Source organism: Barbus barbus (assembly GCF_936440315.1).
Source record: "Barbus barbus genome assembly, chromosome: 8".
In the NCBI taxonomy this organism is placed as follows: Eukaryota; Metazoa; Chordata; class Actinopteri; order Cypriniformes; family Cyprinidae; genus Barbus; species Barbus barbus.
Genome location: NC_136736.1, coordinates 22,630,274 through 22,649,582, shown reverse-complemented (window position 1 = coordinate 22,649,582; position 19,309 = coordinate 22,630,274). Strand labels below are relative to the sequence as shown.

The window sequence follows — 19,309 nt, the reverse complement described above, 5'->3', positions numbered from 1 at the left end:
ATTAGCAATTTGTGTTACCAAGCAATTGAACAGGTGTACCTAATAAAGTGGCCGGTGAGTGTATGTCTATAATATTATTTGGATAATATTTAGTGTCTATTAAGTTAAATTACGTTTTTTTTTCCTACTCATCATAGTCCTTTAATGTTATAATGCTGTATTTATTGTTGTATTTACTTATGCATGTTTTATGTTTTAATATTTTATTATGTATTTACTTATTTTGTTTGTATCTATTTTTTTTCAAATGTGATAAATTAAATGTCAACTATTATTTGGAAAAATTTAGCTTCTCTTAAGTAGAGTACTTTAATAGTGCTGTATTTTATTTATATATTACACACACACACACACACACATATAATTTATTTATATATAATCGCTCATTTTATTTATATATTTTTTATTTTTTATATTTCATTTATTTTGGACTACTTTTATTTATTTGTTTTAATATAATTTGCTTGTTGATTTATTTACTTATATTTTTTGTATCTATTTGCATTCATGCCATTATTTTTGTTCCTTTATTTTAACCTTAATCTTTTAAAACATTTTTTTTCTTTCAAAAAGTAGAGTGTTAATAGTGGTCTATTCAAACAAGGTCTTCTCTCGCTCTCATTTCCTCTGCATTATTTAATACAAAATACATGCATAACTTATCAAGTTATATTTAAAAAAAAAAGTTATTTCACATATTACTCTCACAATATTATATTGTATTGGGCTTCATGCAAACAGACTCTCTCCCACATACACACACAAAATCTTAACATTAGCCGTCATTTACTAGAAGCATGTTTATTATTAATGATATAAAACAAGTTATGAAACTTCAAGAACACAACATTCCTCTTGACTGACAATTAATAATACACTTTTGTACATATATTCATTAATAGGCTCGGTGACAGTATTAAAGAGAGTTAAATACTAAACAGCAAGAGCAGATCAGATAAAGCCATTAAAGTTACAGAAAACAAAGACAGAAAAAAAAGAGAGTGAAGAGGAAGAGAAAAAAAAAGAGTGAAAGAGAGAAAAGAAAGAAAGATTTCTAGTAGTACCTTTATTCCTCTTCAGTGTTCAATACCGCTAGTACAGAGAGCACATCACGTTGTTTAGTGAGTACAGCAGTAGTTTAAAGATGGCACACAAACATCAGTATTTAGAACCATGCAAAGCGGTTTAATACCCAAGCAACCAGCATCAGTCCACAGTATCGTGCATGCCGAAGCATTCATGTTAACGTTTCAAATGTGAAAGATCGCAATTCTCCAACGATCAGACCACAAGAAAAAAGCCAGAGGATATTAAAAGAAAAAGAAACCACAACGGACAGTTCAAACTTTAAGACTTCAAATGTTGTCTGGCAAACAAATTGCAAAATGTAAAAGTTTGTTCGTCTTCAACAGAGACCCTTCTTGCAAATAAGCAAGCAAAGGTTCAGCTCTAATCATAAAACGAAATTCACATCATCATCATCCAATCTTCATAATGAAGATACAGTGACTTCATAAACAACCTTCCAAGAGGCAACAAAGTGCTGGTCCTAAACTAGACACATTTTCCCTCAAACTTTATTCGAATAAGCAAAAACCATCAAGAGGCTCCTTCAGATCAAAAGATCAAGCAGCAAAAATCACTGGCCATCCCCTCGGCGCAAACGCAGGAACGCTTTGTACACGTCACAGATGCGCTGGCCAAATATTTGCACCAGTCTTTTCTCAGAGTGTTTCGATTCTGCTTCATCAGTGCTCCTCAAAGTGCAATAAACCTCACCATTGACTACTCTCAAACAAGAGAAACAGAAAGAAAAGAGAGATACAGAGTGTGTAAGTGTATATACTAGAGACAAAAAGAGGTAGTGTATGGATGCTTGTAGTTACGTATCTGAATGAGTGTGTGAATGTGTGCGTGTGTGTGTTAGAGAGAGAGAGAGAGAGAGAGAGAGAGCAGTATTCTCCAGGCCATGTCCACGGTGAAGCAGTTCCAGGATGAAGCCTCAGCAGTGGTAAGAGCTTCAGTGTGAGCGAATCCTCTGCTGCACGTCAGCTTCAGCTCTAGTGTTCAACAACTCCACAGCTTCTCAGAGAGGCTTATCAATGACAGTCACACCTGCAAAATTGCCAAATATTAGCTTGGCTGATATATGAATCTATCATGCAAAATGATTGAACATTTGTGTCCCATGTGGTACAAATTCCACTACACTACACAACCACTAGATGGAGCTCTTCCCCACTGTATGCTCTCTTTTATGTATTTTACTGTTCATATTTGACCCATTCCATACCAGAATTTGATTCTGCTCTTAGAAGGTGAGTGTTACCTTATTCATAACTGATGAACTGATGATATTCTAAACAGTTCACTAAAACGGTTTATAAAAATGTTCTCATTAATTAATGTGACTAGTAATAAACAATGTTAGAACATCTCTTCTGCTGTTTTGTTTTATTATTTGCCGATGTATGTATGCACAAATAATTTTTAATACATATAATATTATATCATTATATTAAGACGAAAAAGTATATTTTTGTTAGTTGAATTGGTATTTGTACATATATTTTGAAGAATTTACTTGTATTCCCCCTCTACATAAGTGAGTCCAAGTCTTTCCGATCCTACATCAGAGTTTAAGACGAGTAAAAAGATGAGTTGAGTAATTTGAAGTCAAAGTCAAATTATGTTTGAAGTCAGTTTTTTTGCAATTTTTTGTTTTGGTCTCTGTCTCTGGTTACACCTAGACGTTGCTTGTTATAAACGTGAACTCTCCAATTTAAAGTAATTTATGCACCACTAAATTATGTAGAAAATTTTAAGTGAAAATTAAATAAGCATAAACAAATATTAATGGTGAGATTTCACATTATATTCGAATTTTTAAATATGTCTAATAATATTTTTGTAGCCACACAAAACAAAACTAGATGGTCTAGTTGCAAACCATACATAATCATAATTACACAAATGCTTAAACATAACAGAGACACTATATATACATATATATTTTTTTTTTATATATATTACTGCATGATAATTTTTGTAGCCAGACATAAAGTTTGCCGGCCTAGTTGCATAGCCCTAAATAATCAACAAACAAACAAAAGCTTAAATATAACAGAAACAATATAATTTGACATTTTTATCATATTACTTATTTTGCATCCAGATCTAACAAAAACTTAATGCTTAAATATAACAGAAACACTGTAATTAATTATTTAAATTATATTACTGCCTATGGATTAATTGATCAGTCTATCAAATCACAAATACAATTTAATTGTATTCCCACTCTATATAACTGCTGATTTCTGTTTGTGTTCTTCTAAATGCTTCTATTTTTTTTTTTATTCTATAAATGTTTTAATATTTCACTGTCAAATCAAATAATTAGTCAAATAATAACCTTGTTATGTCACGATTTCTGAACAAGCTTATGATTAGCCGTTACTCAACAATGTTCTACAACAACGTTACGTTATATCGCAAGGTTTTATTTTGGTTGAAAACATGTGTAAACTACAAAAAAAAAAAAAAAGCATTCAGGCAGAGCAAACGGAAAAATCAAGCAGACTGTTCCAATTACAATACAGAATGTAGGCTACATATACTCGAGTCAGCCTATATTTATTGTGTTTAAATTGTTTCACGTATTAATTCTGAGAGAAACAATAATATCCACATGCTCGGGTGAAAGTTTTTTCCTCAGCCTGACAACAATAAGAACGCGCTGACAAAGATCATGTGTGCTAATAGTTCCCTCTCGAGAGCGGTCTCTCGACATGGCATAAATGCCTTGGGGACTCACTTCCTTCCAAACCTACCTGAAATCTTATTGCACAACGCCACTGAAGTTGCAACTCCCACTGGCCAATCCCAGTCAAGATGGCTAATAGGGACGGGGCCCCGCCGCTATATAATCCGCTGTTTTGGCAGCATAAACTCTTCCAAAAGAATCTTCCTCTTTCACACATCCCATGCGGAGGCAGCACTCAACGGGTCAGGCTGCCTGCACTGTGAGGAGTTCTCAGTGTGGGTGCTTAGGGCCCGGAGAAGCATTGCCCTCGGTGATTTCCCCCGGCAACAGCCCACCGCCACCAATGAGCCACTGGTGGGGCGACAGCCTCACGTGGGCGACCACACAGAAAGGCTCGATTCACGCCGCTATTGACGGGCGCACAGTGGTAAAACACGATCAGATTCTGAAAAAAATTATCAGATTTTTGAGAGGTGCGAGAAGACTGAGACCCTCTCGCCCTCCTACAGTTCCATCCTGGGATTTGGCTCTGGTGCTGGAGGCGCTAGCCTTCCCACCCTTCGAGCCACTTCAGACTGTCGGCTTGAGGGAGCTGTCGCTTAAAACCGCACTGCTGCTCGCCTTGCTTCAGTCAAGCGAGTGGGGGATTTGCAAGCGCTCTCAGTGAATGCGGACTGCATGCAGTTTGGACTGGGTGATTGTAACGTCACACTTGAGCCGAGATTGGGCTACGTGCCTAAATCGCTCTCGACAGCATTCAGAGCGCAAGTGGTGGCGCTTTCTGCTTTCACTCCAGAGTCAGCGGCTTCATCGGATGCCACTCCTAATCAGGTGTTGTGCCCGGTGCAGGCTTTGCAAGTTTATATCGACCGCACGGCTGTTTCGGCAATCCAAGCAGCTATTTGTATGCTTTGGAGGCAGCACTAAGGGGCAGCCTGTCTCCAAACAACGGCTATCACATTGGGTGGTTGAAGCTATTGCTTTGGCATATTTGAGCCGGGGAATGGAATGTCCTATTGGTGTCAGAGCCCATTCGACGAGGGCGGTTGCCTCCTCGTGGGCGTGGACTAAGGGCAGTTCGATCAAAGATATTTGTATGGCGGCTGGATGGACTTCGCAGAATACCTTCGCCATATTTTTCAATTTGAACGTGTGGTCATTAGCCTCACAGTTCTTGTCGGTGAGTACAACCCATGGTTCTACCTGCAACCACTAACCGTTTGACTGTGATGGTGGTTTCTACTAGGTCGTATAGAGGATCAGGGGCGGAGCCATCATCATGTTAAGACTGTGGCACCCCGGATGCGGCCGCTCTCTAAGTGTGTATATTGTATAAGTATTGTGCCCGGCATTGGCGTTCACATGTTGGTTACACTGTTACATTACATGCTTGTATGTATGCTTTCGTTTTTACTATAATGCTTTAGCCTTTGTAAGGCGGCGGCGCTACATCACTCTCTCATTAAGAGGCTTGCCATAGGACATAGATTATGAGTAACCTGATTGGATCCCTATGCGGGAACCTATATCCAATCCTCTCGAGACATGTCGCATGGGCGTATATGATTGGTTGGGGATTATTTTTAGTGTTTTGCTAAGAACTGTTCATGTGAGCTCTGCCACGGCTGAGCCTTTTTACTTCGCTGCTTCCACGGCGTTGTTCTATACAGTCCCCAAGGCATTTACACCATGTCGAGATACCACTCTCGAGAGGGAACGTCTCCGGTTACTATCGTAACCTCAGTTCCCTGTAGGCTGCCGTGTTCGCTGCTCAGGTCTGCTGTGCTGTTAGTTCAGTCGGAAGATTCTGAGTTTATGCCGCCAAAACAGCGCATTATATAGCGGTCGGGCCCCGCCCCTATTAGCCGTCTTGGCTGGCATTGGCCAGTGGGAGTTGCAACTTCACTGGCGTTGTGCAATAAGATTTCAGGTAGGTTAGGAAGGAAGGGAGTCCCCAAGGCGTTTACGCCATGTCTCGTTCCAGTGTCTCAGGGAACCAAGGTTACAATAGTAACTGGAGAAGTTTCTTAGTGCTTTGTGTTAAACCACTCTCCCTCGAGAAAACTTTATCTGATAGTGAAATTATCTTCAGACATATATAAACTCTATTCTTGGCTCAGTCGGAGTACAGCTGCGCTCACCTGCAGTCGTGAATGCAGTGATGGACAGCTGTCTTTCCTCAGTCGACTGTGTTTGAATTTCATGATTTCTCTTTGTGGTGGTGATAGTACAATAAATCAGTTTCACTAATTCATTTGATCAGAAGTAATTACATTTTGTCAGATCATTTAGATCAAAGTAAATTCAAACTTCGCGAGGCAGATGATGACATTCTGTGATCAAACACCATCAACTTAACACACTCCACAGCGCCACCCAGTGCATGTAGTTATAACTGCTTAGGATTTATCATGGTTTCCCTGCATTTACAACCAGCAAATTAACACATAGTAAAATTCGAATAGTGTTTTTATTGTTCGAATAATAATTACAGACCAAATATTCGACTATTCGTGCACACCCCTAATTTATTTGATCAAAAATACAGTACAAACAGTAATACTGTGACATATTCTTATACTTTAAAATAACTTTTTTTCCCATTTCAAAATATTTTAAAATGTAATTTATTCCTGTGCAGCAATTACTCCAGTCTTTAGTGTCACATGATCCTTTAGAAATCATTCTAATATACTGATTGGGTGATTAACAAACATTTTTTATTATTATTAACATTAAAAATAGTTGTGCTGTTAAATTTTGTTTTGTGGAAACAATGATACTTAAAAGAAATTACTGAAAAATGAACTTTTGAATAAATAGTACCCAAAATATATAGCACAAAAAGTAGTGGTTTGCCATTTTGAACATAGACTCTTTCTCTGACCTGCGTAGCTGCGTCCTGTGCTCATGCAGGTGGGCAGCAGAGTCCATTTATCAGTGTTTGGATTGTAGAACTCCACTGAAGCCAGGTTGCATGAGCCATCATCGCCACCAATCACATATAGAAGGTTATTTACGGCGCACACACCTGAAACACAGACAAATTTGATTGAACCATCACAGATAGAATTGTTGTGTGTGAGTGTGTGTGTGTATGTCAGCCGGCAGAGTGACACACTGTGCTGTTCAGCAAAGATCTGACCAACTCACCTGCGTTCCTTCGGCACATATTCATATCAGCCACCTGTTTCCACGTGTTAGTGGCAGGGTCATAAACCTCACAGCTCTTTCTAACCAAGGGGCCGTCGTGCCCCCCTACTGCATACAGGAGACCTTTTAACACACCTACACCTGTCCAACACAAACATTTGTGGTTTACACAGACATACGTTGCCAGCATATGTGAAGGTATTGTGTGTGTGTGTGTGTGTTACCTGCACCACTACGGCGGGTTCCCATCTCTGCTGTATAAGACCATTCATTGGTGTTGGGGTTATAGGCCTCAACTGTGCTCAAACACTGACGAGTTGCTCCATCATACCCTCCGACTGCATAAAGCAGACCTAAAAAAATGCATTTCAAAAAATTATTAAGATTATTTATAAGAAATTATAAGAACTTCAACCAAAGCTAAAATTATCAAGCTTAAGTTCAGGTAATATTTGATTATCAATCCCAAATTTAAATGTTTTAAGTACAATTATACATTTTAAACATTAATAATGTACACCTAAAGCTAAAAGTTTGGTTTGGTAAGATTTTTTTTAAATCTTAAAAAAAAAAAAAAAATCTATTATGCTCACAGTTATTTGACCAAAATACACAAAAAACTATAATGTTGTGACATTGAATACTATAAAATATATTCTAAAATGTCATTTATTCTTGTGATGGCAAAGTTGAATTTCCAGCAGCCATTACTCCAGTCTTCAGTGTCAGGAATCATTCTAATATGCTGATTGGTACTCAAAAAAACAATTCTTACTATTATCAATGTTAAAAACAGTTGCACTGTCTAATATTTTTGTGGAAACTGTGATACATTTTTCGTTAGGATTCTTTGTTGAACGAAAAGTTCAAAAGAACAGCATTTATACGATTTTTTTGACCCACTAGCACTTGCACTCTATTCTATTTCTGTTCTACCTACTTGTTTTCTCTCTATTTATTAAAAACATTACCCTTTAATACGAACACTATTTATTCTATTTCTATCAACTCATTTTCTTTATATTTATTAAAAACTTGACCCTCTAACACTAACTTTCTCTATTTCAATTAAAAAATATATATATAACTTTGCACTCTAACACTAGCTCTTCTCTATTCTATTTCTATAAAAAAAAAATAAAAAAAATAAACCTTGCTATGTGTATTGTGTTAGACTAACCGGGACTTGTCACAGCACTTACATTTTGTTGTCTTTTGTAGGTCTGATTGCTTCTATTGTCCTCATTTGTAAGTCGCTTTGGATAAAAGCGTCTGCTAAATGATTAAATGTAAATGTAAAAGTCTTTACTGTCACTTTTAAATCAATGTAATTGCAACCTTGCTGAATAAAATGGTTAATAATAATGATTTTTTAATATAATTATCTTATTTGTATAGCTTTACAATGTAAGCACTAAGCAGCAACAAAACAAAATATGCAAATACACTAATATGGCAATATACTCGTTATTATGAAATTTGTGCAGTATATAATGGGGTCTGATAAGGTTGAAGACCCCTTGTTTAGGCCCTTTTTTAAACTCAGAAATCATCAATATCAAATGCCAAACAAAAGCAGAACAGCCATGCACGTCTATTGGCTGTGGCTGTACATATACAGATGGCGATTGGCTTCTTGGCAGTCACTAACCTCCAACAACGCCAACTCCAACACTGCTACGTCGCGTGTTCATGGGAGTCACGTGGAACCACTCATTGGCCTTAGCATTATATGCCTCTACAGTAGCTAAACCTGCCAACCAACATCATCATAATGGTCACAGATGTAGGAATACACTACAGTACATGAAAGTCGTTCCAGGTTTCATTAGTATCTTCATAATAATGAGCATTGTTATCATAACCAATATAACAGCTATGGCTCCACATAAACAATATGCAAGATAATGCAATATATTACCTGTGCTGCCATCAAAGCCCCCAACAGCATAAAGCAGTCCGTTGAGGACAGCGGAGCCAAGAGTTGACCTGCGGTCCTGCATGCTGCTGACACAACACCACTCGTCTTTTATTGGGTCATATGCGTCCACCGTCCTCACTCGTAATGACCCGTTAAAACCTCCGACAGCATACACAACACCACCCATGTACACCACACCTACACATACATAAAAGAAAAGAAACTGTGAACTCTATCTTTCAAGCATCCAATATTAAATATCAAATAATACATTTTTTGTAACAACTGTTGGGTAAACAAGTCGATTACATTTTCATTGAGGCAAGTTGTCACATGTCTTTTAAATGTTATGCGCTTACATAATTTATTCATAACAAAAAACGGTTCATTAATTATTTTGTATTTCATTACTGATTTTAAATTTTGTCATAGTATACACTACTGTTCAAGTATTATTGCAATTAAAATAACTTAATTTCAAATTTATGTTGATATATTTTTTTGATTCCTGTGATGGCAAAGCAGAATTTTCAGCAGCCTTACTCCAGTCTTCAGTGTCACATGATCCTTCAGAAATCATTTGAATATGCTGATTTGGCGCTTTAACAATATTTCGTCTTACTATCAATGTTGAACACACTTTATATTTTTGTATACATCAGGATTCTCTGAACAACAGAAACTTTTAAGAGCATTTCTTTGAAACGGAACACTTCTGTAACATTCTAGATGTCTTTATATGTCACTTCTGTTGAATTGAATACATTCTTGATGAACAAAAGTATTAACTCCTATTAAAAACTAATCAGTACCACTTTATTATAGTGACCAATTTTCACTATTAACTAATCACTTATTAGCACGCCTATTATTAATATATTTGCTGTTTATTAGTACTTACAAAGCACATATCATGCATCCCTATTCTTGCCAAATACCTAAACTGCACTACTAACTATTAATAAGCAGCAAATTAGGAGTTTGAGGCAAAAGTCGTAGTTAACGGTTTGTTAATAGTAAGAACTGGATCTTAAAATAAAGTGTGACCAACTAATCTCTTAACTTGACCCAAAACTTTTGAATGGTAGTGTATATTGTCACCAAATGTCGTGTTCAAAAAACTGTATCTTTTATTCTGGGACAATAAGTAGTTAAGACTAACAGTATACAAATATTTAAACCCAATAGTTCCCGCCCCCAATTCATGTTTTCTGCATAAAAATATTCATGCCACATAAAAAGCCTGTGGGGTATATATTCCACTTAAGCCACTTTTGTGATGCAAAGACAATAATTTAAATTCTTTATTGTTCAATTCTTTAATTCAATTTAAACTTGCAATTTCACTAAACATCATTTTCAGTAGTGTAAAGTGCAGCACGTTTTTAGCAGCTTACACATCACAACAGATTCTTCAGCAAATGACATTCAACTCATCCAAGAGTCTCCATCATTATTTTCAGTTTGTGTTCTAACATGCAGAGCTGTTGAACGTGAGATCTGGGTGAATAATATGAGTGTGCAGCTCACCTGCTCGACATCGTCTGGAGGGCAATTCAGCCACTTGGAACCATCTCTCCTCCTCGAAATCATAGCACTCCACACTGCGGATGGCTTTAGGCGCCTGTCCCCCCACCACCATCATCACCTTTAACACACATGAGAAACTCCAATCAAAAGCCTTTAGAACACGGCTTCTCAAACTCAAATCTAGTTTTAATTATTTTGTTAATGTGGTTTAAAACATGTTCCATGTTCTTAAAACATACTCTGTTTTTTTTAACTATAATATTTTTGCCCTTTTTTGCCTCTTAATGTTTTGAATTAGATTGTTATTTTAATAATTTCAGTCTTCATTTTAATTGCATTAATATTTTTTTTTACTAATTTCAGTCTTCATTTTATCTTATTTAGAATATTTACCAATATTTTAAAGATATTTGTACATCCCATATTGATATTATGGCATATGACATTCATTTTCTTGAAACCAAATAACATTTCAATTGCTTGGTTTAATAAAAAAACATTATGATTAAAATGTCCACAAAACACATCAGAGACATGAACTAGAGATTTGCAACCATTATAAGTTGAGCCAAGATGCCCAGATATGTGACAAGAGTTTGAATCCGGCTTACATTATGATCCTCCATCTCCTTCCAATGACTTCCTGCTCTTTACAGCTAATGAAAATGTAAAAATATATATATATAATAATCAAGACTGTCCAGACAAACCTTTGGGTAGCTGATGGGTGTTCTCACTCTGGTGCGGATAGTCTTCATCATGGAGCGCTGCTCGGCCGGCAGCAGGTGGTACTTCATGGCTTCAATTAGGTAGTCTTTACAGGCGCTGCTGTTCTTCACCAAAGTTTCCTCCTCCACCCTCTATATACACACACATAAAATTAAATTACAATTAAAGAACATCAAAGCAAATACCCACTAATGCATTACTCATGAACGCACATATACCTGTACGAGGTATTCTCTGGAAAGAAGAGGTAAGCGAACATGTTCCATCAGATGAGCCATGTGTTCCTGACGCACATCTTTATCATGTGTGACCCAAGCTATGACCGCTTCAAACACCTATAAACACCCAGGGAAAGTTTAATACCCGTCTCATGTTATACCTGCGATTCAATCACAAATCATCAGTATGAAAAACAGGTGTAAACAAGTTACAAAACACTGAGATATGATAACTGCAATCATAGGTATATTTATAGATAGATGCCACATTCGACCGCTCCAGACACGTCGACATATCCGCCATCTTGGAATGGTCTATATGCCGATATTCACGATAAAAATCAATGAATTTAAAGATGCAACAACATTGCGCAGCATCTAGTTGCAAAAACTGCATAAATTTAAATTCCTGATGAAATTGGATAAAGAAACAGCCTCGAATAGGGCATGTAGCTATACATATCTATGACTGCAATCACATACAGAGAGAGTCAAAAATACATCTGACCACATCGCATCTATTACGTCTAATAAACCAAAGCACAACCCACTCATCTGTCAATCATTCCCTTGCACTGAGAAATGTAAAATGGCTAAACAATAAAGAAAAAATAACTTCAAAAATCTTGTTTAAAACGCGTGCCAACATTTTAGAAATATACTCTTTGTATCTGTTTTGTATGTTTGTTTAATTTTATCATAACAATATAATGATTCTAAAAAACGTAATGTGGAGCAACCATCAAGTAAAAAGTAATAACATATTTCCATCATATAAACATATGATGTTTTTGGTTCAATTAGAATTATATATATGCTATAATAATCGTTATTAATATTTTGAGTTAGTGTTTATTTTTATATTTAGATTTCCAGTTTTATGTTTTTGTGTAAGTTAAGTGATTGCCATTTTAATTCGTTTTTAACATTTACTAATTAATGGTGTTATTTAAAATACAGTTGCCACAAGGCAAGTTATCATCTTATACTTATATTTTATTTTAATTCAGCTTTATTTCAACAAAATTATAACAAACTTATAACAAAAATGTTTGAAATAGTTTTACAGGTAGGATTAGTTAATAATATTTTGAATTAGCATTTACTTTTATATTTATTTTTCAATTTTTTAGGTTTAATTTGAGTAATTCTGATGATTTATTTGGTTAGTAAGTTAATTGATTGTCATTTTAATTAGTTTTAGTTTTTATCATTATTATTTATGTTTAATTTACTGATTGATTGTATTTTTTTAAAATACAGTTGCCAAGGCAAGTTTTTCATCTTATATTATATTTCATTTTAATTCAGCTTTATTTGAACAAAATTATAACAAGCCTATAACAAAAAATGTTTTATTAAATAGTTTTAGGATTAGTTCATGATTATAACACTGCTGAGGAGTTGCATAACATGAACTAATCTTATAACCTGAATTAATCTTGCCTTGTGATAACAAGGTCATTTATCAAGAGACTTATAGACCTTGACACAGTCATTAGAGTTTGCAGGGCTCTTCTGTATGATATGGTTTTCTGTTATACGCTTCTTTTCTTCAGATATAAGCATTCGTTCAAAACTGAAATGCATGTAGTCAAAATTAAAAGCATTCTCAAAATCTGAACACAAGTGATCACAGGAGATGTTTCTGAGATGTGTGTCAATACCAGGTTTAAATAGCATTCTAGAGAAGGATGTTAATACCAGGTGGAACAAGCCAGACGTAGAACTGAAATGAATTAATAAAAACACAAAAATATGATATCTTTAGAAGCTGGTGTTGCCATGGCAAAATAACAGCATGGTGCCCACGCCTTGCATCTTCCAACTCCTGTTTCCATGACGACCAACAAACTCTCATCAGCAGCTACAGCTATTCCCATAGTATTATTGTACCAGCAGTATGTTACCATGGCAACAGAGTCTGCAAGATAAAAACACCTGTGTGCTGCTATAGTTACAGCAATACAAGCCTCTCATCAAACGTGACGCTACCTTTTCTTCTGATGGAATGGTCAGTTTGTCGCTTGCTATGAGGCTGCACACTTGCTCCATGCCCAGATTGAGAAACTCTTCACTCTGCACGACCTCTGAGAAGTGTTGCTCTGTGAGTGTCGATGAGTGGGAGAGATATTGAGACTGTCAAACAGAGTTACTGACACACATCCAATAAGGAACATATCTATTATGACTATTGTGTGCATGAATTTCGCAGTTCTTTCTTTTATGGATGGAAACACACCTGCGTATGTGTTGGCGAGATTGAGCAGCTCCATGCAGGCGTGCAAATCGGCGAAGGCGCAGATACCGAGGCAGTTGGTTGGGTGAAGTTGAGTTATGAGAAATTCGCAGCAGGCCTTTTTAACTTCCTGTAGCTGCAGCAGACCAGCGGCGGGCAAGAGCACCTGAACACACACAAACAGAAAAGACCTCACACACAGCGTCAAAAGAGCCCTTTGAGAATTTAGTCTCCTGTATTTTTTTGTCATACCTTTTCGGTATGACAAAAAACCTTTACAAAAGAATTAATGACAGTTCAATAACCATTTTTTTTTTTAATATTCTGTTTTACTCATAAATGTGTCACATCACGTAAGTGCGAATGTTGTTTCTTGACGCACAAACACAGGACACCGTGTGAAAATATTTTGGACACGGGGTGGGCGATTTGACCAAAATCTTATAATCACGATATGAGTAATTTTATTTCACGGTAACGATATATATATATATATATATATATATATATATATATATATATATATATATATATATGATGGTTATTTTTGCTTTAAATAAGGTCTTTAGTATATCAAATATACCATAAAAATGTCATAATTCTTGTCACCAGTGATATCTCAAAAAACTAATACTAGCCCAAATATAAAAATACAATAAATAAAATAAAAAATAAATAATCAGCCAGCGATTAAATAAGAATAAGAAACTAATTACAAGCAATAGGACAAAAAAATACAGTAGAACAAATAAGAAATGCTACATACATTGTATAAATTAATCAAATGTATAAAAACACAGCATATTCTTCACTGTGTAAATTAAATATATATTTCTTCTTATTAAAGTTTGATTTAGTTAACATGAATGAACGACAACAGGAATATTAGACTGCTGTCACTTTAAGAGCTGTCCGGATCCAATATACCGTTACACATGTTTCCTTGCTCAGCTGTTTGCGTTCACTTAAGACCTAAATTACTGTGCATACTTGCAGAGATGGGCATTTTGACACATACAAGTGTGTATTTAACAGTCCAAGCCCTATAAAGCGGCAAAAGTAACTCTATGAGCACCGTCTTCACATGCACGCACCTCCCTGACAGTGTTTAGAAACGGTCTCAGACAGTGCGTGCATATAGCGAATGAGTTCTCTTTCACTGCTGATTGCGTTTCAACTAGTGTTGTCAAATGATTAATCACGTCATCCAAAATAAAAGTTTTAGTTTACATAGTATGTGTGTGTGTGCACTGTGTATATTTATTATGTATATATAAATACACACCTATGCATGTATATATTTATGAACAATATGTGTTTATATATTAAATATATTTATATATAATATGAATTATATTAATATAAATATATGCATGTAAATACATTTAAATATTTTCAAAATATATACTGTATGTGTGGGTATTTATATATGCATAATAAATATACACATTATGTAAACAAAAACTTTTATTTTGGATGCAATTAATCGCTTGACAGCACTAGCTTCAACAGCTTAAAATCACTTGTTTTTCAACTGCAATGCTTAAAAACACGTGCAAACAGTAAGTTTTTGTGACCACGTAGCACAGCAACGTCATGTGAGCGGGTAACCGCAAAACCTCTGCCAGTTGACAAATTATAACCGGTTAATCATGTCTACCGGTATATCGCTCACCAATAATTGGACAAGTTAAATGTCTTTGGATTGTGTTTCACTGTTTTTTATGCATCTCACTCCACTAAATGTTGCATAAGGTGAAAGTAAGCCAAGTTGCACTTCATCTGGCTGTTTTTTTAATGCAAGAAAGTGTCCTGTATGTACACCACTCACTCTTTTCACCTCTATTTACTATATGAGAGAAGCTTAATGCACATGCAAACTGAATTGACAGCATTAATGATGGACCTAGCAGGTTATGGTACCATCAGGGTCATTCTTATTGTTAAGCCTTGCAGCAAAGTTTGGATTCGAGTTCCTTCCATAAAAATTCGGTCTCATTTTAACACCCTCCGTCTAGTCAAATATGCAGACACAGACACATAAGCTACTGACACCCACCCACGCAACACACACACGCACACATCCTGGATGTGATTTTCTGTCCTCTCAGAGTAATACCAAAGAACACAACATAAAAAAAACATACAAATTCAGTCAGTTTTAAGGTCATATTTTATAGCGTGCAAAAAACAAATGTGGCGCTCCAGTCACCCACACACACACAGTTACCTGCACATTCTCCTCTGTCACTTGGATCTCAGCAGTGTAAACATAGTCGATCAGCATTCCCAGAGTCCAGCCGTCAATCTCTTTGATTCGAACCTTCTTCTGACGGCTCTCAGTCATCTCACCTACAATGACAAATATTCACAAAATATATATATATGTATGTTACATAATATATGTATATATAATATTTTATAAAAATGCAATGTACTGGTGTTTTTGTGTTAGTGAATACTAAACATTATAATCTCCATTCACAGTATGAAAAATGCATTTATAAGCCTCAGAGGAAAACATTGGTAAGAGTACAAAATCTGAGTCATTTCAATTTCTCACAATGAGATCTTATTTGACTTCTAATGTTTTATGCAATTACACACTCAAACATAAGATACGCGTGTATACGGCATTTTTTTTTAATTCTCAGACTATAACTATAGCCCAGCAGCAGATGGACTGCCCTAATGTGACCCTCCACTGTTGTGAATATGAGTGTGTTCTCACCTGTAAACATAGCGTGGAAGTACGGACACCCTGCAGCTAAGACGACTCGATGAGCAGCTATCTCCACATCCTCCGCAATGATGGTGACATCACACAACACGCTTTGACTGCAGAGAGGAGAAAGATTTCATACATGCACACTGCATCAATTCTTACACACAAAACTATTTGGCCACAAAAAAATATTTGGACTAAATGTCTGAATGACACTGCATTAGATATTACAAACGCCAAACGTAGCAGCATCTGCAAATACAGGAAGACCACAGACCTAATTTCACTTTTTCTGAGTGATTTTGCAATGATTTTTAAGCAGCTGGTGTCACGGTGATTTTAGTGGATTTTTCTTAAATTATGTCTCCAACATAAGATACGCATGTGTGTAAGGCATTATTCCTAGATAATTACTACATTCCAGTGACTCTGAGAGGATGGCCAGCCAGTCAATCGCCCTAAAGTGACCTTCCACTGATTTGTCTTTATTTTGACCCATATACCTGTTGTTTTATATTTTTAAACTCAATACGTTTCTGAAATATTTAGCTTGAAAACTTGGGGTAAAATTCTAAAAACAGAAATATTGTAAAATATGAATACAATTTAAAATACCTGTTTAACATTTTAATGTATTAATAAATCATAACAATAAAATGTTATTTATTCCAAAGATGAATTTTCAGCAGCCATTACTCCAGTGTCACATGATCGTTCAGAGATCAGTCTAACATGCTGATTTGGTGCTCAAGAGACATGAATTATTATTATCAACGCTGAAGACAATTGCGCTGCTTATTTTTGTGGAAACTGATACATTTGTTCAGGATTCTTTGTTAAATAGAAAGTTCGAAAAAACTGAATATTTGAAATAAATCTCTTTTATCACTTTTGATCAACTTAATGCAATCTTGTTGAACAAAATATAAATGGATTTCTTCAAAATAAAAATTAAATCTTAAAAAAATACAAACAGTTGTTATATTGTAAATAAATGCCATGTGTGGTCTGTGGTTTGATATTTGCTATAAAATGCAAGGTCTTTTTTTTAAGCGTGGTTAAAGCATCCAAATACTTTCTGTGGCAACTGTATTATTATAACTCTAACATTTTAATACACATAACAGCAAAGAGCATGTTACCCAAAAATTAAAATGTCTTCGTTTACTCATCCTCATTTCAAAATTCTGTGGCTTTCTTTTTTCTGTAGATCACCAAATGGCGTATTACACAGAATAGTTCACCTCAGTCATCACTCACTTTCATTGCATCTTTTTTTTTTTTTATTCAATAAAAGTAAATGCTGGCAGAGTGAGGCTGTCATTCTGCAAACATCTTCTGTGTTCCACAAATGAACATAATGACAGAAATGTAATTTTAGATTAAATATCCATGTAAGAGAAGACACCTAAAAACAGTAATTAGCTACTGTTATAAAGAGGCACTGCATAATTTCCACCAGCATCTCACACACACCTGCGGAGCTCATTCATGATCCTGAAAGCTTTCCTCATGTGACGTGGATTGATGGAGACCGCACTCTGTTTCTCACACACATCATCCTTCAGCTCCACAGCTTTATGATGGCAAAGCTTAGTGCATCTGAAACACAAACACACACACACACACACACACACACACACACACACACAGTGGTACATCATCACACACCATAGTACCATTACACAAGAAGTGACCATATGGCAGTAGTCAAATCTGATATCAGTTCCTAAACATGTGACATAAAGAGTGTTGGAGGTGTGTGGACAAAGACAGAGATGTCATGTGATCTTATGGCTGAACAGATTTACTCTTTATTGACATTACAGTAGTGTGAGCACAAGCATGCATGTCTCTCTCCCCCTCTCTCACACACACACACACACACACACACACACAACTCTTACAGTGGATGAATCTCCATAGCGCTGGTTCCGTTCACATCAGTCTGCGTCTCTCCATCTCTGGTCGGGCTCTGTCGTTTAAATCCCCGCTGTGTCCCGTCCACCGAACCGAGCCGAAACGGGCTGGACTGGGTCCTGGTGTGCGGGTCCAGCTCCGCTAATGAAAATAAAAGAGAAAAGCGGCCCCACAATCGGTGTCAGTGTGACGGACGTGACCGGATACTGAGCGGAAGACAGGTCCGTTGTGTGGGTGAGGACAGGACACATCCAGAGACTCTCAAGCACTACAGCTCACACACAACAACAAGAGTGAAGGAAAGACTGACACACTCCTTCGGCGACAAACAAAAGCACAAGCGGCCCCACAGCGCCCGCTACTGCTGGAAGACCTCATGACAGACTACTGAGAGACGGTCATGTGTGTTTCGTTATATTTTTAAGACAATAAATAACTGTATTGAGTCAAAGTGTATCTTAAAGAGGATATCCTGTTTCTAATTATTGTTTAATATTATACATTACGGTCGGTTTTGAAAGAAATCTATTATGTCCAGCAAAGCAACATTTTATAAAAAAAATTAATACATTTTAAAATGTAATGAATTTTCAGCAGCCATTACACCAGTCTTCAGTGTTTTCCTTCAGAAATCATTGTAATATGCTAATTTGGTCCTCAAGAAATATTTCTCATTATTATCAATGTTAAAAACACGTGCTTCTTAATAGTTTTGTAGAAACTTTTTTAGGATTTTTTGATATATATAAAGTACAAAAGAACAGCTTTTATTTGAAATAGAAATCTTTTGTAACATTACAAACATACTTTGTCACTTTTGATTAATTTAATGTATCCTTACTGAATGAAAGTACCAATTTCTTTTAAAAAAAAATGACCCCTATATAATATTGTAATAGTAGTTATTCATTACAAAATTATTTACTTTAACTTATGATAGGGTGTGCCACACTCAAACATATACTTTTACAAAATTATTTGAAAAATTCTATACAGTGAAGGAAAGAGGGACGGTCAAATATTTTATTTCAGTGAAAATTTCTCAGTACTTTTGAAAATTAATTTATAGGTACCTTAAAATCAGGACTACGAAAAAATAAAAATAAAA

At 35.8% G+C, this 19,309-nt stretch overlaps 1 protein-coding gene across 2 annotated transcripts; it reads right to left on the bottom strand.

The window, feature by feature from the left end:
• Positions 1-777: 777 nt before the first annotated feature.
• Positions 778-18,543, bottom strand: LOC306873984 (kelch-like protein 2). 2 transcript variants are annotated; one of them, XR_013784556.1, is made up of 16 exons: positions 18,189-18,543; positions 17,758-17,883; positions 16,288-16,394; positions 15,787-15,908; positions 13,560-13,722; positions 13,313-13,422; positions 11,318-11,434; positions 11,081-11,230; positions 10,371-10,488; positions 8,841-9,038; positions 8,571-8,672; positions 8,122-8,194; positions 7,144-7,272; positions 6,920-7,060; positions 6,654-6,797; positions 788-2,115 (listed from the first exon to the last, which is right to left on the bottom strand). XR_013784556.1 is itself a non-coding variant. In XM_079423624.1 (15 exons), exons 1-15 carry the CDS (start codon positions 18,203-18,205, stop codon positions 2,087-2,089), a joined length of 1,773 nt encoding a protein of 590 aa, XP_079279750.1. In that variant the 5' UTR covers positions 18,206-18,539; the 3' UTR covers positions 778-2,086. The 2 variants fall into 2 exon arrangements, 1 of the variants encoding a protein (XP_079279750.1); XM_079423624.1 differs by lacking the exon at positions 8,122-8,194 and having other exon boundaries at positions 778-2,115; positions 18,189-18,539.
• Between the last annotated feature and the right edge of the window lie 766 nt (positions 18,544-19,309).

Bases quoted from the DNA above. Each gene is read 5' to 3' on its own strand.
- LOC306873984 (XM_079423624.1), bottom strand. The intron at 13,723-15,786 runs GTAACTGTGTGT...GTGTGTGTTCAG, and splicing joins TGACAGAGGAGAATGTGCAG to GTGCTCTTGCCCGCCGCTGG. The intron at 9,039-10,370 runs GTGAGCTGCACA...ATGTATGTGTAG, and splicing joins CTCCAGACGATGTCGAGCAG to GTGTGGTGTACATGGGTGGT.